The 21,675-nt window shown below is 55.4% G+C and overlaps 1 protein-coding gene across 6 annotated transcripts in view; it reads left to right on the plus strand.

Moving 5' to 3' along the window:
* The first annotated feature begins 10,475 nt into the window (after positions 1-10,475).
* Positions 10,476-21,675, plus strand: part of NTRK3 (neurotrophic receptor tyrosine kinase 3) — a 371,411-nt gene continuing 360,211 nt past the window's right edge. For 4 of the 6 annotated variants that reach the window (XR_009500737.1, XM_059912520.1, XM_059912523.1 and 1 more), the window contains exon 1: positions 10,476-11,361. Coding sequence is in view for 5 of the 6 variants with exons in the window: in XM_059912520.1 (XP_059768503.1) it covers positions 11,114-11,361 (248 nt within the window). In the remaining variant the exon portion in view is untranslated. The remainder of the gene's footprint in view (positions 11,362-21,675) is intronic. The other 2 variants (XM_059912521.1, XM_059912522.1) reach the window with 2 other exon arrangements.

A 21,675-nucleotide genomic window follows, 5' to 3' on the forward strand; every position in this document is an offset into this window, starting at 1 on the left:
TTAGTTCACAGCAAAACACACACAGACATACTAGGCTGTAGAATAACACACTCGCTCAAATTTTGAAAGTAACGTGAGACTTCAAAGAAGTTTCATGCCTGCTGCAGCCCTTCCCCCAACTCCTCCTTTCCCTCCGCCACCCGTGGTGAGGGGTTCATTTTCCTCTGGGCTCGGGGGTTCTTGTTGGAGAAACACCAGGCTGGTTGATCTAAGGTTTCCTTTTTTCAGATGTCAGCGTTCTCTAATTATAATGTCTGCTTTATTATTATGGTTATTATTTGGGGTATGTGTGCCGGAGGAGGTGGGGTTCATGATAAACCGACCTGACAGAAGACGACTGAATGTTTTCTTTCTTCTTCCCATAGTCCCAGGACTAGAAACTTCCAGTGAACTTAGAAGTTGAAGGGAAAGTGAACTGGCTTCCTCAGGCAGCAGGGATTGATGGGAGAAAAAAGTGGGAGTCAGGAAGGAGGGTTGCTATTTAAGATGTTCTATTCCGCAATCTTCCTATCTGAGAGCTAACAGATTAAAAGCACGGCTTCTAACCCAGTCTGGCACAAGGCAATGAGGATTCCCCCCAGCACCCCTTATTAAGCAGCCTCATCTGCCCGGGCCCAGCAGCTGCCTTTACCACCCACCCACCCAGCCACGCCCCTCGGCCCCTGCCTTCCTCCCCCCCTGCACATATATGTGCGCGCCCAGCACAGTCTAAACGTTCGTCCACCCGCCACCCGGCTCCCCCGCGCTCAGCCTGGCCCTCACAGATGCCCCCATGGGCTGGAGGCTCCTGCGCGTCCTCTCCCGCCCACCCCTCTGTCCACCCCTCCTGGCCCCTTCTCTCCCTTGCTGCCCACAGCCTCCCCGCAGCCTTCAAGCACACACTCGTTCACCTCGTGGAAGATCAAAAATAAACTCTCTCTGGAACCTGTTCAAAGGCTAATGTGCATCCTCTCTTAATTATTGATTTGTTTATTACAGACGCTCGGGTAGGACATTCAATGCGGCCTCTGTGTCAAAGGGTCCACCTCTAGAATCCCTACCCTTTGCCAGGAGAAAGCTGGGGCAGCGATCTCCTCCTGGGAAGGGGTTAGTTGGGCATTAGGTGAACCCACCCATGAGGCAGGTGGCAGACTGATCATCCCCCGCTCCCCCCCGACAAAGGCCGCCTGAGCCCCGGCCCAGCCCAGTGATCACAACTGGAGTCTTCCTTCCCTCTGTCTCTTCTCTGTTACTAGGGGAAGACAAGGACTAGGAGAGGGCTGTCAGGATGCAAAAGGGCAGGGTGGGCCCTCTCCCCTGCAGAGGGGCAGCCTCCCCTTTCCTCCCCGCCTCACCAGGGGCCAGTCTAATGTCAGCGGTGGTTCGGTGCAGTGGGTGTGTGGTTAGAGTTTAAAACGGGGCTCATGCCACATACCAGCTGAGTGACCTTGGACGAGGGATGTAACCTCTCCAGTTTGGTCTTCTCATCTGTAAAATGGGGTTTGTGAGGATTCAATGAAACCGTGCCTATAAAGAGCGTAGAAAAATGTTACATGCAGAAGCCAACGCGTTGCGGTTGCAGCCGTCACCATCTTCACGGCCAGCATCATTCTGCTCACCTTCATCCCTGGAACCCCAGGATCATAGGAGGTGGCCGGCTACGGTCCAGGGTGAAGCTCCCCTTTTAGTATGGGGGTGCAGCCTCTGGGTGGCCCCTGCTACGTGTCAACACAGCGGGGCATGGAGCCTGGCAAAACCATTAACTCTGCAGGAAGAAGCTGGATCCTTCAGACCAGCGTGCTGGGGAAGGTTGTCCAGCCCTGGACGAGTGGAGGGCAGAGCTGTCACTGTGTGCAGAGGAAGCACAGCCTCAGGCACACTGGGAAAGGGTCACGGCCATCCATCCACAGTGTTGGGCTCCTGGGCTCTCTTTCTTGGAGTCCTGAGGATGGCTCTAGATCTTGACACCAGGAAGAGGGCATCCAAGGGGAAGACCAAGTGTCCCCGCCTTTAGAGGGGCATCTGGCTTCTACCCGTTGGATGAACTCATGGTGTCTCCCAGGTCTGCCTCCAGGCTGGGTCTCTGGGACCCCCTCCCCAACACCGCACCCTCACCCCATAGCTCTGGGGGTCCGATTCCGGCGCACCAAGGCTGGTTGCACCTTCCCCACACTGTCACCTTCATTCCGTGTCCCACCCCCATCCCGGAACTCCCTGGGCTGGGCTTTTGTTTCCTCGGTTCCCAGGCAGTGCAGCTGGTGCTGTGGGCTGGGGAGGGGGTGGAGGACATGGCAGAAAGCCCGTGGGAGGGAGCTGTCTCTTAGTTTCAAAGGCGAGCCTGGCTCCTCAGGCCCCACCCCCCATCATAACACTTCCCCCAAATTCCCACACTGGTGTCTCAGCAAATAAGACTAATTTTTTTTTTTTTTTTTTTTTGGTTTTCCACGTGCTCTTGATACCTACTTAAGTGTGTGTGCGTGCGCTATTCCCAGTCATCAGCAGCACCAGAGGAAATTGGAGCCAATTTGCTGATTTTTTGCTTTGAGTCCCCGGTATGCTGGCAATCTCTTCCTCTCTGGTCCTGAGGACTTTGAGGGGTCACCTCTTCAACCCTCTGAGCTGCTGGAGATCTGTGCAGCTTATTTAAAGAAATAGAAGCCAGGGTGGCTTCTAGCCAACAGGCAGGGCAGAATTTGTGAGTACCCTAATATGGGGTCTGAACCACCTGGTAAAGGTTGGACACCCCCCCCCCCCCACCGCCAAGGGAGAACAGAAAGAAAAAGAAAGGAAGGGATAGCTACTATATGCCAACCCCTGGGTTAGGTGCTTCACGTACATTTTATGATTGCATTCCCGAAACTACATCACAGGGGATATATCCATGAACAATACCCAAAAGTACATTTTTTTTTTAGGTGAGGAAGATGAGGCTCAGCAAGGTGACATAATATGCCCAGGTCTCCAGCTAGCAGGTGCCGGAGCTGAGGTCTGAATCAGATTTGCCTGGGGCCGACACCCAGGCTTTAGCTGCGCCTTTGAAGAGGGAATGTAATGTGTGGTGTGGATGGAAGCTGTTGCCTTGTGTTTCCCTCTCTCTGAGATCATCTGGTTGATAATTGCAGGCGGGTCAGGTATGAAATGCTGATGGAGTGTGCAAAGGTCCTGGGGTCCTCTGTCTGGTTAGCAGGAACCTGTGTCTGTCATCTGTGCAGTGTTCAATGTTCATGAGCTGTTTTCACGTGTAACATTTTATTTGATCCTTGGGATCCTTGGGCCCCCAAGTTGCGGAGGAGGAAGTGGAGGATCAGAGAAGTTAAGTAACATGCCCAAGGTGACACAGCCCAATAGGCTTTTGATACTAAATGAGCGAATTAGTGCAGAGCTGGGTTTGAAAGACAACGTTCTGTGAGTCTGAGCCAGGCCAGGGGAGGGTGTGACATAGGCTGCTTTGGTGAGAAGCAGGTGGAGAAAAGGGCACCATGGGAGGTGTTGAAGGCATAGCAGCAGCCTGGGTGCTGAACAGGAGTGGGCTGGATTGGTTAAGAAGGACAATGGGATATAGTGGGGCCCTGGAGCTGGGGAGAAGGGTTTGGCTTTCTGCAGGACGGAAGCCACAATAATGGGGCTGCTGGGCCTGGGTGAGGGGGGCCTGGTGAGGGCCCAGGAAGTCTGGAATTGCCCTATAAGCTGCTATTGCCAACTTTCTCCTGACTTAGGAGCTGAGAACAGGAGCTACTCATATTTCTTTTTTTTTTTTTTTTTTTTTTTTTAATTTTAGTTTATTTATTTATTTTTGGCTGTGTTGGGTCTTTGTTTCTGTGCGAGGGCTTTCTCTAGTTGTGGCAAGCGGGACCCACTCTTCATCGCGGTGCGCGGGCCTCTCACCATCGCGGCCTCTCTTGTTGCGGGGCACAGGCTCCAGACGCGCAGGCTCAGTAATTGTGGCTCACGGGCCCAGTTGCTCCGTGGCATGTGGGATCTTCCCAGACCAGGGCTCGAACCCGTGTCCCCTGCATTGGCAGGCAGATTCTCAACCACTGCGCCACCAGGGAAGCCCCGCTACTCATATTTCTGTTCCCAGAAGCCTGTTGCTATTTGCCCAACCAGGGACAAGTCTGTAGCCGCAAGTGTAACTCTGGGGTGTAGAGGAGGTGCTGAGCTCAGAACACCCACTTCTGTCCCAAACTTCTCTTGGGGATACACATGGGGTTTGGGGCAGCAAAAGTGTACATTAAATCACCCCCAAAATGTGTGGTGTCTACTCCTGAGCTGGCATTGAGGTAGGTCCTGGCTCTCTCTTGGTGCTTACAATTCTGGGGAAACAGACACCGAACCTTCATTTACAATGTGGTGAGTGGTTCAAAAGTGCAGGGCGTTGTTTAATAAATATGTACAGAGCATCTATTATGTTTACAGTGTCGTTTCAGGGGCTGGCAAATCAGTAAATGAAACAGGCAAGGTTATTGTCTTCAACGAACTTACATTGTAAAAGCTGATAACAGGAAGAACATTCCCTTGGGAATCAGAAAGGCACCAGATGTCTTTGCCTCCCACCTTGTCAATTTCAGCTCACCCCTCTGCCAAGTGAAGGTCATGGCCCCTGGCTGCCCTCTGGTCAGTAAATAGGTAAATGGCTGGGTATTGTGCAGAGTGGGGTGTGATGTAAGTTACTGTGGAGAGCTTATCCGGGAAGGCGCGTGAGGGCTGTGTCTATGGTGAAGGTTGGGCGTGAGGGTGCGTCCTGGGGTTGCGGGTGTGCGATCCTCCCTGCCAGTGATGCTGCCTGAAGCCTCTTCCGAGCACCTTTCAGGTGCTCACTTCTCTGGCTCCCTAGATGCCTGCTGATTCCTGGCACCTTGATTTTATTCTTGAATCCCTCTGACTGCTCTGGACCCTGCTCTCTGCAGGATGTGCAGTGGCCTTGCCCTGGGAACTCCCATGTGCCAGGACGGGTGTCACACTGAATTCCCAGCCCAGCGCAACTGCTCCCAGCCAATGGCGACTCAGCAGGGGTTACCCCAGTAAGGGCAGACCAAAGCCAGCACCACCCCCTCCCACCTCACCCCACTCCTGAAGGAGCAACAGGCTGGCAAGGGAACCAGGGAGGGCCGAAGGGTTCTTTCTCAATGGAGACATACCCCAGCTTGGACCAGCGCCTTCTTCTGCAGGGACCTGGGACTTGGACCCTCGCCATTCATGACTCTGGGGTCTAGGCGTCTGGCTGAGAGCATCCATGGGCAAAGGCTGAGCTCCTCAGCCCAGCACGATGCAGGAACTTGCCAGGGGGCACTGCTCTGCACACATGCAGGATGAGCTTTATGGGGGCAGTGTTTTTGGCTGTGAGTGGACAACCAGTGCTGGGGCCTCCTGGCCGGGGCAGCAAAACCCTCTGGGAACCTCAAAAATGGAAAAATGAAGTTAATACCCACCAAGTACTTACGGTGTGTCAGGCACTGCTCAAAGTGCTTTACTGCATGATCTTACAATAACCTTGTGAGTTAGATGCTGTTAAACCCCTATTTTGCAGATGGGGAAACCAAGGCACAAAGACTTAAGTGCCTTGCCCAGGCTCAAACGCTAGTGGGTGGTAAATTCAGTTCATGACACCCTATTTAGTCCCATTAGAGCTGCTGACTCTCTTGTCCCCCAAGGTCAGAGCACCAATAGCCTGCATGATTTGGAGCCATACTCTAAAGGGGCTATTGACAAACCTGAATGCATCAGGAATGACCAGAGTGGGGAAGGACCAGAAAGCTGTGCTTTTGAGGTACAGGGCAGGAACTGAGGATATTTTGCTCAGAGAAGAGGTGGATGTGGGCAGCCTCCTGATTGGCTTGCAGAAAAGAGACAAGATTTTCCCCTGGGCTTCTAGGTGCAGCACTAGTACCAAGGGTGGAAGCTTCAGGGAGCCTGACTTCATTCTTTCAAACTGAAGGCTATTCAAGGAATAAAGTTATTTGAGGACAGAATGGGAGGCCTTGGATGGTATGAGCGTCCTGTCCCTGAAGGTGTTCAAGAGGGAACAGGCTGGATACTTGGGGATGTTGTTGAGGGGATTTCTGCCTCCAGTGGTGTTGCAGGTCGTTGGCGGGAGTCCTTTCCAGCCCAGAGACTCTATGAATCCATCATTCTGGGTGAGTAGAGTAAGTGGAGAATCACCTGGGTAGCATCACTGGTCCCCCAAATGCCTCCAGACACTCCAACGAGGGCAGGAGAGGAGAAGCTAGGTATCCTTCAGGGAATCTTTCCTAATGGACCGGAGTGAGCAGTAAGGGGCTCTGACCCCTGGCAGGTAGTTCCAACCCCTGGCAGGTGTGTGCCCAAAATCTTGGGACTTAAATCTGGGTCCTGAGCTGGGACCTCCTGTGGTTGGATTTTCCTGCTTCCTTGGACCACCTTGGTGCTTGACTGTCTCTCTTCATGGGTGGGATTACATTCTCCATGTACAGTTGAAATTCCCTCCTTGGCTCCGGGCCTTCTGGATACCATTACATCTCCTCAGCCTCCAAATATGCCTTTTCCCCTTGCATCTCGAGTGAAGGCCACCCAGGAAACAGGACTTTCTTTGACCCAAGTCCAAGCCTGCCAGCACAGCAAATTCTTCAGGGCTCAGTTTTCCCTTTGTCTTCTCCTGTGCTCCCCCCTCCCCACCCAGTCACCACCCAGAACCGCAGTTCCCCTCCCAGCTCAGAGTTAAGGTGTTGGGTCCTATTTCTGTTCAAACTAGAAAGTTCTGCAGCATGGTTCTTGGATTTAGGCTGACATCTTAGGAGTACGGCATGGCAGGTAAATCTGAAATGTCTGGGGTCCGGCCTGCATCCCAATAACGTGGCCACTGACGCGGAGGTGTGGGTTCATTGGAAAAGGGGAGGTGGCTGGGCTAGAAAGGCAGACGTGTGAGCAGCAGGCCAGCAGGGGTGGCACTGGGAGGTGATGATTCCCCGGGCAGCATCTCGTTTGTTATGCCTCCTGAGTCTCCGCTCCCTTCTGCTTTTCGAGGTGGCAGAAAATTTGGCTTTGGGGATATCTTATAAACAAATAGTCAAGGAGAAATCTCAGGTGCTCACGCAGCTGGTATATGCCCTTTGGAATAAGATGTGTTCAGTTTCTCTAGATGTCAGGAAGGTTGGATCACTGTGCTCTGGAAGGCAGCCCCCATTCTGGCCTGACTGGTGGGCGACCACATCCAAATCTTAGTAATGTTCCTGTCTTCTCCATACCTCTGGTATCAGATGGCGACTGCTCAGCTGTAAAAGGTTTCTAAAGCTTTACTTACTGTTCAAAAAACTCTGCCCATTCCTGCTTCTTATTGATCAGCATGGGATCCACTGGGAAGTTTCCTCCTTTCTAAGATGCTAGCTGTAAGAGATGGGAGGGATTATCCCCTGATTGGCAGGATGCTGAGCTGGGTCACGATCTCTCTAGGACCCAGTGACGGCTGGAGACTGGGAATCACGATGATGTGACAGCCATTCTTTCTTGTCAACCAGGACATTCTTGCCAAGCAGACAAGATACCTCAAATGTTCTGTACCCCTACTGACCAAGAGGAGGGCGTCTATGCTGGACACTTTCTCCTGCCCCCTCATCCAGATCTGGCTGTTCTCAGAGGTTAAGAATTAATGAAGCATCAGGATATTTCCCTTGTGCTTGAAGTGAAACTTCACAGGTCTGTTTTTTGACAAGGTCCTTGCATCTGAAACACCCACTTTTTGTCACCCTGAATAATATTCTGAGAATCTACATCCCTGAAACCTCTTTTTTTCTCAACGATCCCTCCCACCCAGGTCCATGTAGAATCAGAGACTATTCAAGCTGGAAGCGACTATGGGAGTCATCTCAGTACTTCTCAAACTGTAGTGTGCTTATGAATCACCTGGGGAGCTTGTTAAAATGGATATTCTGGTTTAGTAGGTCTGGGGTGGAGCCTCGGATGCTGCATTTCTAACAAGCTTCTAGGTGATGTGGATGCTGCTGATCAGAGGGTCAGGCTTTGGGCAGCGTGGACCAACCTAGTCATTTTACAGACGTGAAAGCTAAGGCCCAGAGGCTGAAGTGATTTGCCCGTGGTCCCAAACAGAACTCTGCTCTTGCCACCCCCGGCCCATCATCTGCTTTAAAAAAGGCCTTACTCCTTGTAAGTTGCCACTTCCTGCTCAGCCCCAGAGCTCTAGCATAAACATAACATAATGTCCCATCTTAATTCCCATCTTATTGTCAGGATGGAAGACTGCTTGTCCCATCAGGGCCCCTTGCTTCACAGCTGCATTTGTACCATCTCCAAAGGGGTTTTACAAGTTTTAAAATTTGTTCTGATTTATAGACGCCTCCCCTTCTCTCCTGGAAGTGTTAAAAATCATTTCTTTCTCAAAACAAGTGTGTTGGGCACCTTTAAGACACAACCATCTTAGTTCCAGGCTGGAGAACTGATGCTGGGCTAAATCCACATGGTGTATTGGAGTCTTTACTTGGGCACACACCTGCCAAGGGTTGGAACTACCTGCCAGGGGTCAGAGCCCCTTAATGCTCACTCCTGTGCATTAAAAAAGATTCACCCTGCTTATTGGAGTCTCCCCTGACATGGTCTGAGAAAGGTTCTCTGTGTTTCTCTGCCACCACCTACCACCTCCTGAAAAAGGCCAAGTGACAGCTTTGACTACACCTCAGTTTCCCTGATTCTCAAACATATTCCAGAGCCAATCATGGATTGGCACTTGCAGTGAACTAAGGCTATCAGAGATGGCCTTGGGCCAGTAGGAACTGGTATGAGAGTCTAAGGAGGTCTCCACTCTCTGTCCCCTCCTGCTGGTGGGAGGGCAAAATGCCAGTCTGGCAACAAGGCCACACTGGCAACAGGGGGTAAAAGTCTCACTGAGGCCAAGGGAAGGTAGAATGTAAGGGGGAATCGGGAAAACTGCCTTTTACAGACACGTTCTTTTCTTCCTTCCTTCCTTCCTCCCTCCCTCCCTCCCTTCCTTCTTTTCTTTTTTTTTTTTTTTGCTTCCAAGTTTACTCACAGCGACAGTGCCACTCGCAGGCGCCCAGCCAGTCTGTGATTGCGCCCGGGGCGGGCCAGTGTCCCCCCCCCCCGCATACCCCTTCCCCCATCTTGCCCGCAAGTTGCATGACCTGCATCGGAATCCACAGGGGGGCGGGGGAGAATCCTTTCAGATACTGGATGCAGTTGAATTCAGTGTGTTCGCTTCCTCGCCTGCCCTCCTCCAAGTCGGCGAGGAGAGCTGTGCTTTCTTCTGCGTGTGAATGCTGTAGTGTGTCTGCCTTCTCGGACTTCCCTAACCCTTTCTTTTCCTTTCCGGCAGCGAATGCTTCCGTGTTCTCAGCAAACATCTCACATTTGGCATTCTGACGTTTTATTAAAAAGAAATATCTCTACCAAGGCAAAAAGCGGGGACTTTCCTCCTCTCCCGACGGAAACTGAGCTCGCGTAGAAAGCTGCACCTGCTTTGCGCCCCTAACAGGAAGGGGTGCTTGTGTGGGAGGAGAGGAGGGAGGTCCTGCGCCCCCGAATCCGGAGAAAGCAGCCCGCCCACCCCCTCGCCCGGCAGCCAGCTCAGCGCACCCGAGAGAGCCGAGCCCGAGAAGCCGGCCTCTGACGGTACTGGCCTGGTGCTTGCCAAAAAATGCCCCTTGCATCTCAATTTCCCCGGCGGTTTCTCTCGCACGCGCAGCTCGCCTGGGGCCACCTCGGATCTGCAGCGCAGCCCTTTCGGCGCTAGTTCCTTCCTTCCCCGCTCCCTGTCTGCCCAAGGACGCAAAACCCACCGCCAAGAAGGCGCAAGGGGCGCGGGGGCACCAACCCAGCCGTGCCCCGCAGTCCCCTCCCAGCCGATCCTATCTCCCGGACTCTGGATTACGGGAACGAGTGTCATTTAGACCGAGGACCGCGCGTCCGCGGCCCCGGTCCCCGGCTCTGGGTGCCTCTCTGGGGGTCCTGTGTGCTCCCGTACCCCCGATCGCCGTCTTCAAGCCAGTAACCCCCCACCCAGGTTCGGGAACGCTCCCCGATCACCTCGGCCGCGTTCATTTCACTTCCTCTCGCGGTCCGGATTGCAGCAAAACCGGGCAGCGCGAGGGCCAAAAAGTGGAAAGGAGAGCGCCTTTCCGCGTCGCGCCGCCAGCTCTCCAAGTCCCCCTCCCCAGTCCAGACCCTCGCAATCCCAACTGCAACTTTTTCCCTTCCGTCTTGCTTTCCTCTTGGCTGCGGCTAGCGGGCGCCGGGCCGCTAGGCTTGGAGCAGGCGGGCGGACGGCCGCGCGGCTGCGGGTGGCTGTGCGGGCGAGAGCCGCGAGCCGGCGAGTGGGTGGGTGGGTAAGGAGGAGGGGAGAGGGCGGGCGGGGAGAGAGAGAGGGGTGTGGGGAGGGGAGTGGGAGAGGGAGGGAGGGGGGAGATTCCGCTCTCTTGCCGCTCCCAGCCGGGGCGGGAGGCGGGGGGAGGAGGCCGCGAGGAGGGAGGGGAGGGAGGGAGGGGGAGAGGGAGGGAACCGAGGAAGACGCTCCGATAACCCGTGCGTTTCGTAAGGCTCGGAGCACTTGTACATTTCTGCAGGCGCGCAGCGAGCCATTCGCGGCGGCTGCTGCAGCTCAGACCGCTTCTTCCTCCTCCTCCTCCTGCGGGCGCCGGGTGTGTGGATGTGTGAGTGTGTGTGAGTGTGTGTATTTTGCAGGTGTGTCCGTTTTAATTCTGCCCAGCAGGTGGGACTTGGTGACTTTAGCACCATATTTTCCTTTTCCATTTTTTTTTTTTTCCTTTTTCTTTTTTTGCCTCCCCACCGTCTGTTGCAACCCTGCGAAGTCTCGGAGTCGGAGAGCGCGGCTCGCTTCCCGAGCCCCCGGACCCGGCGAGCCGGCGAGCGCAGAGCCGGCCACCATGCCAGGCAGACCGCGCCACTAGGCGCTCCCCGCGGCTCCCACCCAGCGGCGGCGGCGGCGGCGGCCGCGATGGTTTCAGACGCTGAAGGATTTTGCATCTGATCGCACGGCGTTTCAAAGGCAGAGGCCCCCCTCCCCCTTCCCCCCTCCCTCGCCGTCTTTGTTTCCTTCCCCCCCAGCTCTCCCCACTCCCCCCACCCCACCCCCCTCTCCTCTCCTCCTCTTTTTTAGAAGCAGCGATCGGAGATGGATGTCTCTCTTTGCCCAGCCAAGTGTAGTTTCTGGCGGATTTTCTTGCTGGGAAGCGTCTGGCTGGACTATGTGGGTTCCGTGCTGGCTTGCCCTGCAAATTGTGTCTGCAGCAAGACTGAGATCAATTGCCGGCGGCCGGACGATGGGAATCTCTTCCCCCTCCTGGAAGGGCAGGATTCAGGGAACAGCAATGGGAATGCCAGCATCAACATCACGGACATCTCAAGGAATATCACTTCCATGTAAGTCAGGCGGCCGCTCCCCAACCCGCCTCTCCCCTCGCTCCGCGTCTCCCTCTCGCCCGCCCGCCGACCCGCAGGGCGCGCGTCAGGCTCGCTGGCCCTCCGCCCGCCCCAGCTCGCCGCTGCCCGCTGCCCGCTACCCGCCGCCCGCCGCCCGCAGGGCGCGCGTCAGGCTCGCTCTGGCTCGGGAGATGCTCTCGGGCTGCGTATTCCAGGTGACTCCGGCCTTGGCGAGGCGTGATCTGGCGATGCGTGTGTGTGCCTCTCCCCCGAGAGGACCCCAGCCGGCTGGGGCACGCGGGGCCCGGCTCCCGCCCCCGCTCCCAGGCGCTGCGGCTCGTTTCGAGGGTGCGAATCGGGTTCTTTACCCCCCACTAAATAGCAACAGTTTGGCCACGCTCAAGTGGAATAAAGTAGACGAGGTTCGATTCCCCGGCAGCGGCGGCGGCAGCGACAGCGGTGGCGGCGGCAGCGCTTAACCGGGAGGGAAGGTGACAGTTAAGGGACTGCTCGCGATCCAGCCCAGAGGTTTAACTGTTTCCTTTTGGAAACAGCAAAACACGCTGTCAAGTAAACAAGTTGGGAGTTGGCTGCTCGCAGGGAGACTTTGGACATGTCGAGGCCGTCATGGACGCCTACCTCTTCCCTTTCCTTCTCGCCCGCCCTCTCCAACCCCATTTTGGGCATTTCCGAGACACCCCCCCCCCGCCCTTTCCCACCCTCATCTGCATCTGGGCGCCTACAGATCCTGTTCCTGTTTGAGCTTTGATAACTGTTCCAGTAATTCCGAGTCAGGATGGTGAAGGGAGGAGGGAAGGCTTGCGTGTTTCGGGGATGGGTCTTCTTATACGATCGTGCAGATCCGTTTATTTGGAAAATTGAACTCTGACTAGCATTTGCTTGGTTCTGCCCTGTCTGAGTGAGACCTGTGGTGGCCTGCTCTTCCCCCTACCCGCCCCGGTTATTTTTCTTCGGCAGGGATGGGGGTTAGAAGCATGGGCGGAGAGAGAGAGCTTGTCCAGATTTTCTTCCACTGACCTCAGCCAGGTGACCCCCATCCCATTCTGCTATCCAGAGAAGGGTTTGGATGGCACTGGGAGTGTTCAGGGGGTAGCTCTCACCTGTCTCCCCCCAAGGTCCCCACCCCTTGGAGACCCCTGAAGTGGGTGGGATGCTGAAAAGGGCTGGCACTGAAGTCCTGGCTGGGGTCTGAGGCAGGCATTTGGGCAGAGACTCAAGAGGGGCTGGATTCTGCCGTGGGTGCTGCTCTCCCAGGGATCGGCTCTCCCTTCACCTCGGCCCCAGGGCGATCGGGCTGTAAAGCCTGGAGGAATTGCGGTCCTGCTCCCTCCAAAGCCCACCAGCCCTCTTGGCTTAATGGAGACTCTGCTCGCGTTCTTGCAGTGAACAGTTTGAGGGGAGTGTGCAGCTCAGGAGATGTCCCTGACTCCTGGCCCAGGAGACAAGCTTGACCCATATCTTGGCTCGACCGTTCACCCCCTTACCACCTTCAGCCCGGCTGGCCTGGGGTGACAAGATAAACAGCCAAGGGTGGGGTGGAGGGGAGGGCAGGAGAAACAGGATGGACCCAATGCAGCCTCTCCCACCTGCAGGCCACAGCATTCCAGCATCCCCAAGGATGCAGCCAGGAGGGTGGGAGTGAGATTGTCAGGGAACCTCTGCCTTGGACGTGCACGGAGGGGTGGGGGTAGGGGTGTGTGTGGGACAGGAGGGGGGAGCCTAGCAGTGGGTCCAGGAGCTCAGGAGCTGGACCTAGGGATTTTCAGGGGATCGGGTGGGCCGGGGTTGGAGGGATGGTGCCCCAGGTGCCCAGTGCGGGTCTCTGGGAGCTGGTGAGCCTCAGCCAGCTTGTTCTCTGTTCCAAGGATGTGTGTCCCTGTAGGAAGCCGGTGGGAGGCGGGGAGGGTCACAATCCGTAGGCTTTTTATGGCTACGCAGAGGTGTCCCCCCTCTGAAAAGAAACCTAGGGGAAGCAGTCTGATAAGGAAGAGTTGGGTTGAGCTTTCCAGGCAAAGGGTCCAAGGTGGGGCTGCTGGGACGGTAATGATGGGAGGGAATGGGGTGGCTTCTTGTCTCCTTTGCCATTGAAGGACCCCAGAAGGGCAGCTGGGGGGAGGTAATCCGGGAGTAGATTGGGAGTCCCTCTGTGTGTGTCTCCATCCTTGTTTCAGGACTCAGACGCTTTGCCAGGAAGTCAGGACTCCTTTCCTTGAATCCACCCCAACACCCAAGAGCCAGGGAACTGGATTCCCTCCGGAGCTGTGCCGAGTGGCAGGTGGGGGAGGGTCAGAGGTCATGGGTGGGATGACCCTTCCTCATCCCATCTTGTCCCCAGTGCCCTGTTATATCTATGGCTGGTATTGACTGAACTAGGGAAGGGCCCAGCCTTCTGGCCTGGAGGCAGAGCAGAGAAGGAGGGGAGTCCTGCTCGCCCTGGGAAGCAGGTGTCACCATCCCTGTCTTACCTCATGACGGAGGCTCAGGCTGCAAAGTAACTTTCCTGGGGGCACATAGCCCCAGCAGTGAGCCAGGCTTAGACCTTTGTCTGTTGGACCCCAAAACCCAGGTCCCCCACTCTGCAGGGCTACCCATGGAGGCGGGCTGGAAGGAGGGGCTTGAGGACAGAGAGGAGCCCTCCAGGCAGAGGAGGGGGCCTTCCTTTGGTGGGACCGGGAGGTGGGGCTTCAGTCCAAGCCTGGACTTTGCTGAAAAGGAATGTGTTCTTTAGATTTCTGATGCTATCAGAGATTTGGAGATCAAGGGGTCCCCCAGCCTTCCATCAGCCTGAAGCTCTTGATGCTGGTGTGTGTCTGGGGGTGCAGCTTGGGCAGACTCTGGGGGCCGAGGAAGAGGCTGGGGCAGAAGCTGGAGTTCCAGCGGGCCTAGCTAAGGGAACCTGGGGTGACCGCCACCCAGCCACCCTCCTGTTCTCGGGGCTGTGGAGTCCTGAGGTCTCTCCCTCAGGTGCTGAACTGATCACCTCTGAGTTTTCAGAGGGACCAGAGATTCCCTGTGGTCCTTCCTCTCAGGGGTGGCGTGTTGGGTGGCTCCTGTGTCCCCATCGGAGGGCGCCTCTGATGGGGTAGGTGGGTGCCCCATCAGTATCAGGAGGAAATCGGCTGCAAGGCCTCAGGGCAGAAGTGTGGGTCTCACCTCCGCCCCTCCCAAAGTGCCCTCCCTTTTGGCGTCTTTCTGTTCAGGAGGCCAATCCCTCTGCCATTGGAGCTCTTGATACACAGTAACCTTACCTAGAAGGGTCCATGTGTGGCCGCACCCAGCCAGGCTCTGACGTCACAAAGGCAGAAGGGTGGTGGCTGGGAGGGGGGCCGTCTGGCGTCTCTAGGCCAGGCCTGCCTGGGGTTGGGTTGGAATAGTGCATCCTTGGACTGCTAGAAAGAAAATCCAGGGGGGAAAGATGGCATCGCTGGGCTGGGTGTTCCTGGGCTTGTGAAGACCGTGGGCTCTTGGCTGGGACCCTGAGCTGCCAGCTGGGTCTCCACACGAGCCACCACAGGGTCCCTGGTGTTTAGGGCACTCTGGTCCCTTGATTTCCCCTGTCTTCCCTGCAGGCCCTCCCCTGGCTGGGTGAGGGATCATCTGGGGCTTTGGCTGCTGTACTGACTTCTTGATTCTTAGCCTTTCTAAGGGTCAAGGGGAGAGCCAGCCTTGACAATTACCAGTGAGAGCTGGGTTGCAGGCAGGGGTGTGATCCAGGCCCCAAGAACATCATGGGGTTCAATCAGGAGCCCCCCACTTTGGGGCTAGGCCTGAGGGAGGGAGGTAGAGTTGTGAGGGGCCTTTGAGGTGAGATTTAGAAGGGGAAGTGGTTATAGCCCTGGGGAAAGAGGTACTTCCAGGATAAAAGCTGGGGACCCTGGACCGAAGAGGCCCTGAGATTTTGTATGGAGGCCAGGCTGTTGGTGGGTGGATTCCAGACCTTCCCTGGAGGACCCTCCCTGGAGCCAGAATCCTCAGCCCAGGTCAGTCTTCCAAGGCACACCCCGAAGCCCAGGGCATCAGCTCTGCAGCTCCAGGGGACCTGAGCACGTGATGGGTTTGGGTAAAACCAGCCCAGCCCGACCCTAGCTCTGAGAGTTCTTGGCCTGGCTACCGAGGGCTGAGCGTGGAGCCTGGGAGTCAGCCCAGCATCCTGCAAGAGGCCGACCACTCTCCTGCGAAGCGGAAGTGGAAAGAATGGCTGTGAAGAGGGAGGGGCCTGACACCCGCTCCCCTGGGCAGCTCTCCATCCTTGCCTTACCTGTCCCTGGCGGCTGACTCCTCCCTGACTGTAGGGGTGGACAAAGCCCTCCCTTGGGCTGGCCTTTGCCAGTATTGTGGCATCTCTGCTGCTGCCTGGGCTGGGGTCCCCATGTCGAGGGCTGCGTTCAGTGGATTGTACTGGGATCACAGACACCCTCTCCAGCCTCCCTTTGGGGCCTCCAGTTGGCCACTGGCAGGGTAGGATTAGAGAAAGGGATGAGACACATGAGTCCCACCCCTGGATTTACCCTTTATCCTCTGTGAGCCATGGTAGAAGACTGTAGTCTTTCTGAGCCTGGAAATTCAACTGTGAATTGAGGCCATGGAGCAGTGTCCTTTCCAGCTCGGACATATGCCATCCCGGGGCCCAGGGAACATCCCCAAGGAGGCTCGGCTAGGCCACTTCTAAGGGCACCATCCCGGGGCCTGGTGCTGACCCTTGTGGCGCCACGCAGAGGAAGACAGCAGGCGCTCCCTCGCTGGCCATTGGCCACTGGCCATTTTCCCTTCGTTCCTTCCCCTCCCACCTCTAGAGGACTCTGGGCCACCCAGTTTGGAGTCCACTACCCAGACCAAGTGCCACCCCTAGCAAGAATGCGCCGAGGCCTGCAGCCTCTCATTAGAGGCTGGACACCCAGCTTCGTGGCCCGCGCCCTTGCCCCCCCTGTACCGTGAGCTCAAGGCAGGGAGACGTCCTTCTGCAGAGCTTCAGCTCATTGCCGGAGCAGGGCCTCTGCTGGGTGTGAGAAGAAAACCTTAGAGCTTCGATTTCAAGTTATTCTTGTTGAGAAGAGGGAATATTTAATGTTTAATATATGAATCGAAGAAGTATAAGCATATAATTTAATAAATAGGAGTGTTTGGGGGTTACGAGATGAATTTTTATTGCTAAAGCATGCATAATCAAAACAGCTTGGTGCCCGATGTTGTCGTGGCTGGAAGGGCCTGGGCTTGAGAGGGAGCCGGGTTGATGGTAGGAGGGGTGGTCCTGAAGCCCCTGGCTCCCCTTCTTGGCTCTGTTCCCAGGAGGGGTTGATGAATTGGGAGTGGGGGCAGGGGCATGTGAGGAGGGAGCAGGCTGGGTGGCAGAGGGGATCAGGATTCCTAAGTCCCAGGGCCAGGCCAGTTCTCAAAAGACGGTCCCTAGTAGCCCTCTGGGTCCTGCCCTTTGTCCCTTGTAGCACATCCTTCACCTCCATGAATCCCTCCCCCCCCCCCAATTCATTTCTTCCTTCTCTCCAGTTTACAGTTGTTGTGTTTATTATTTTTTAAAATTAATTAATTAATTAATTTATTTTTGGCTGCGTTGGGTTTTCATTGCTGTGCGCAGGCTTTCTCTAGTTGCAGCGAGCAGGGGCTACTCTTTGTTGCGGTGCGAGGGCTTCTCATTGCAGTGGCTTCTCTTTGTTGTGGAGCACGAGCTCTAGGCACGCGGTCTCAGTAGTTGTGGCTCGTGGGCTCTAGAGCGCAGGCTCAGTAGTTGTGTCACACAGGCTTAGTTGCGGCATGTGGGATCTTCCCGGACCAGGGCTCGAACCTGTGTCCCCTGAGTTGGCAGGCGGATTCTTAACCACTGCGCCACCAGGGAAGTCCCTGTTGTGTTTATTTTTGCCACAGCTACTTGAAGTACCTAAGCAGGGATTATTAGCCCCATTGTCCCGATTAACAAAACAAACAAAATAAAGAAAAGAACTTGAATCCCAGTGGTTGAGTGTCTCACAAAAGGAAAGATCTGGAAGGGTCTTGAGGCTCCTCCTCTGATGCTCCCTTCATGGCCTCTCTGGTTTCCTGGACTCCATTCTCTCCCCGGCTTTAACCCTGTAGCTGGACACCCTCTGGCTGCTGGGAACGGAGAAGCAGACTATTTTCATCCAGCAAGTTCCTTCTCTCCCAAGGGGCAGCGCTATGGGAGCGGCCCATCCACGAGGGCCTTGTGGAGGGCAGCTGAGGGGCCTGGCGGTTGGGTCTAAGCGTGGCCTGAGTGGAGGCTGGACTCGGTCCCCCAGATCTATCGATGACCAACTGAGCTCTCAGCTCAAGGCGTCTGTCATCCCCTGAGCCTTGCTGGCCTCCACTTTGGGAAACACAAACACTCCTGGGGGCCGGGCATGCTGGCAGCTCCTCTTTGATGGATTGGACATCAGACCATCAGGAATGAAGACTCCAGAAGCTCAGTGCCCAGTGGAACCCCCATGAGGATCCTCCAATTTCTGCCTACTACCCCCGAGGGCAGGGCTCCCTGAAATTCAGAGCTGGGAGGGACCCCTGCAGTCAGCTCCTCCCTCACCTTACCTGCGAGGGCCCCAGGAGAGGCGCAGAGAGAGGCAGGGACTTGGGGGTCCTCGGGCTGCTGGAGGACGTCCCTGCCCAGGTGCCAGCACCGCCTTCTCCTACTCGGCTCTGGCGCCCTTTCTGGGCACTCTGTCAAAGCCAGAGCCTCGCCCACGACTGTGTCTCCCTCTGGGGCAATGATTCCAAATCTGGGGTCCCCAGAGGCAGCAACTATGCAAGGCTGGCAGCCCCAGGGCTCTCTGCAGCCTGCAGCCCATGCCAATTAAAACTGCTCTTGGCGAGGGCTCTGCTGAGCTCTGTTTACACACAGGGCTCAGGGATCTGTAGGCGCAGTCAGTTTGGAGCCTGTCCTTTCTAACTTCACTTCTGCCCCTGTCCCCCCATCTGGCTTGTCCCATCGTAAGTGTCCCCCGTCTGGGTGGTGGAAGATTCAGGATTCTGTCCCCAGACAGAATCATCCAGCAGGGAGAGGAACCTGTCCCCAGCAGGTCCTCCAGACCTGGCCTTTTCCTAGCTTTGGGCAAACCCCTTCCCTCCTCTGGGCCTCAGTTGCCTTCTCTGTGAGATGAGGATAATAATAACAACTATCTTTTAGCAGCACTCTGAGGGTCAGTGGCCTGTGTCATGCCGGGTAAAGAGAAAGCTGTCGATACATGATAACTCATGGCAGCTGGCGTTTACTGAGCACTTACTATGTTCCAGACACTGTTCCAAGCACTTTGGAGGTAATATAACCCATTACGGCCTCACACCAACCCTAGGAGATAAGTACTATTATTCATCCCATTTTACAGATGGGGAAAATGAGTCCAGAGATGGAATGTGACTTGCTTCATTTCACGAAGCCAATCAGAGGAGTCTGACATTTAACGTTAAGCTCCATTGCCTATACTCTTTCGCTATATTCTTATGCATGTGAATATATACTGTTATACACACACATTCACGAATCTATGACCATCAAGATAAATTAATAATAAAATAAAAGGGTAGACATGAAGGTCTAGGAGGATCCTTTATTTTATAACATTCCAGTTCCCTAGCTGAGAATTCCCCTGGCTGGGTTTGGAGAGGAAGGCAAATGAGACAGTGGTGGGTCTGGTGTTGGCCAAGCAGCCCTGGCCAGCACTGTCAAAGCCAGGCTCTAATGATGGGGAGGCTTGGGGTCTTCCTGACCTGCTCCTAACAGCAGCCTCGCGTGAGGCTCGTCCCAACCAAGCCCTCTTCCCAGGCCTCCTTGACCACCCCATGACGTCCTGGTTTCTGAGGTCAGGTCAGCTCCCCCAGGAGACCAGGTGCCAGCTGAGGCTGGCGAGTATTCAGGAAGCTGGTGGCTGGGCCCCAGCCAGCTCCACTCTGGGCTGAGACACGGTCAGCAGGACTGTGTCCCCAATTGCCCATGGCCAGGGAGAGCCTGGATGGGAGAATAGAGGGCAGGTTGGCTTCTCCCAGCTTGAGTTTTGGAGTTCCAAGCCTGCCACTGGATGTAGGGTAGAAGGGGGATGTCTGATGTGTCCACCTAGCGCTGAAAGCAGATATTTAGAGTGTCTTTCCTGGAGGGTGAATTCTAGTTCTTCCTGGCCCTTCTCTTGCCTCCTCCTCAAATGAGCAGCCGTTACTCCTCTCTACCCTTCCTCTTGCTCCATCTCTCTTCCCCCCTTGCTCAGGGAAGCTCCATCTGTCTCTCCATAGGGATGAGCATGGGGGATGGCTACAGCTGTCCCTGCAGAGAGAGCTGGGGTACCCAGCAAAGTGCTACGATTGCAGGGCAGGAATTTGTGGAAACACCCCATTTTGCTGCTTCTTGGCTGGAAGAGTTCACCACATCCTAGAGCCTCTCTGGCCTTGGTTTCCCCTTCTGGGATTTGGCATCTCCTCTGGGAATTGGAGTTTATCTCCCTCTCAGGGTCACTGTCAGATCAGGGTGATCACATACTCGATGGGTTCCCCAAGCGGTAGGGCACCATGTTGCTTATTTACATTTCTAGACATCTGAGAGTGTTTTTGAGTTAGGAAAAAGATCAAGACTTTGAACCATAAATCACCTGACCTGGAAAGGGGCTCAGAAATAATTGGGGCCAAACCCAGTTTTACAGAGAAGGACCCCAAGGCTCCAGAGAGGTGAATGGACTTGACTCAATCACCCAGCGAGTTCGTGGCACAGTGAGACCAGAACGCCTCCGAGGCCGCCTCCCCAGCTGGTGTGGCTCTCATCCTCCCGCCCTCTGCAAGCTCTGCTCTGGGGCTGAGGGATCTGGGCTCTTACAGAAGCGGGGAAAGGAGCCCTTAGCCTCCTGCAAAGAGAGAAGGAGCAATCTTAGATGCGCAGTCCTAATCTGGGCTGCTTCCCGCGGTAAAGTGGGCTGTGTGCGTGCATCTGGAGGCGTCTTTGCGCACCCACAACTGCCATCTCTTCTGTGTTCCATGCACATCACGACTGAGGTCTCCCGTAAACAAGCCCTGAAGCCTTTGGCTTCCTGCCTACAAAGATTGTCTGCGTCTAGACTCCTGGTGACCACAAGAGGGCAGTGCTGCGCACGAGACTGACCGAGGCTGATGGTGGCTGCCTTCCCTGGGAGCTGGGGATGCGGCTCCCGTGTGGTGAGATGTGCACCGGCTGACCTGGCTTTCAGAGCCTTTCTTGAGCCAGGGCTGAGCAGGGAGATCAGCTCTCCCCTAGGGGGGGCCTCTCGCAGCCCTCATCATGGGGTCCTGCCTCCATCATGTCTGCAGCCCAGACATGTGAGTGTCCTGCACCTGAGCTTCCCAGGAGGCGGCTGGGAGAGTGCCCTGGGTGACCAGAAGTGGGCTGGAGTGCTCTCCTTCCCACCAAGTTTGTCTCAGCAGCAGCAGGAGGGGTCAGTGCATCTGCACGAGGGTCATGGAGATGAATGAACGGGACATCGTTCCTGCCCAGGAAGATAAGTCTTGATGGGGACACAGAGAAGTTGACAGACGGCTACACTGCAGAGTTAGTGTCATGGGAGAAGGGAGCTTTATGAACTCCCTCAGGCCATTTGATATGCCGGTCCAAGTGTGGAGGCATCTCTCCCCTCTCTCTCCCTGCTGCCCCCAACCCCAGCCATGCCAAGCTTGGTAATTAACTTAGACATCAAGTAGCTGCTCAGGAAGCACGGAGTCCTGATATTTACCAGACGTGAGAGCTTGGTGCTGTCTCTCAATCTCTCTAGACCATCTCTGTTCTCAGAGACACCCATCTAAATTGATGGGTATCAAAGTGGCTTGCAAACCAGGGTCCTGGACCCTGCCTGGACTGGCTAGTTTTGACTGTTTCCTTTCTGTGCGTGCTTTGAGCTTTTCTCTGGCTGTTCCAAGCAGTCTCGTATTTGAGAAGGTGCTCTCTTGTTCTTTGCACTAGTTGGTTCATGAAAGAGCCTTGTCCCACTAACACAGCTATTAGTTTTGGAGATGGGATCTCCCTCGTTTGTAGTGGGTCCTGAGCTCTCAGATCTGGGGCCTGCAGCTCTGCCCTGAGGGCCATCCCATGGCTGCTGGACCCAGGGCTGCAGGTGGGACCCTCTCTGTTGTGGTCAGTCTTTTCCCACCTACTTATTTCTGATACTTTTTTGAGGCTGATCCCTGAAGAACAGGGGTGAACGTAACATTTATGGCTGTCCTACTGGGCTGGAGATCATTTGCGTAGACAACCTTGCTTATGGATGGCACCTACTAAATGAAGCTTGAGTTCACAACTCTGCCTCTTCCCAGCTGTGTGACCCT

Source organism: Balaenoptera ricei, chromosome 2 (assembly GCF_028023285.1).
Source record: "Balaenoptera ricei isolate mBalRic1 chromosome 2, mBalRic1.hap2, whole genome shotgun sequence".
NCBI classification, from domain to species: Eukaryota; Metazoa; Chordata; class Mammalia; order Artiodactyla; family Balaenopteridae; genus Balaenoptera; species Balaenoptera ricei.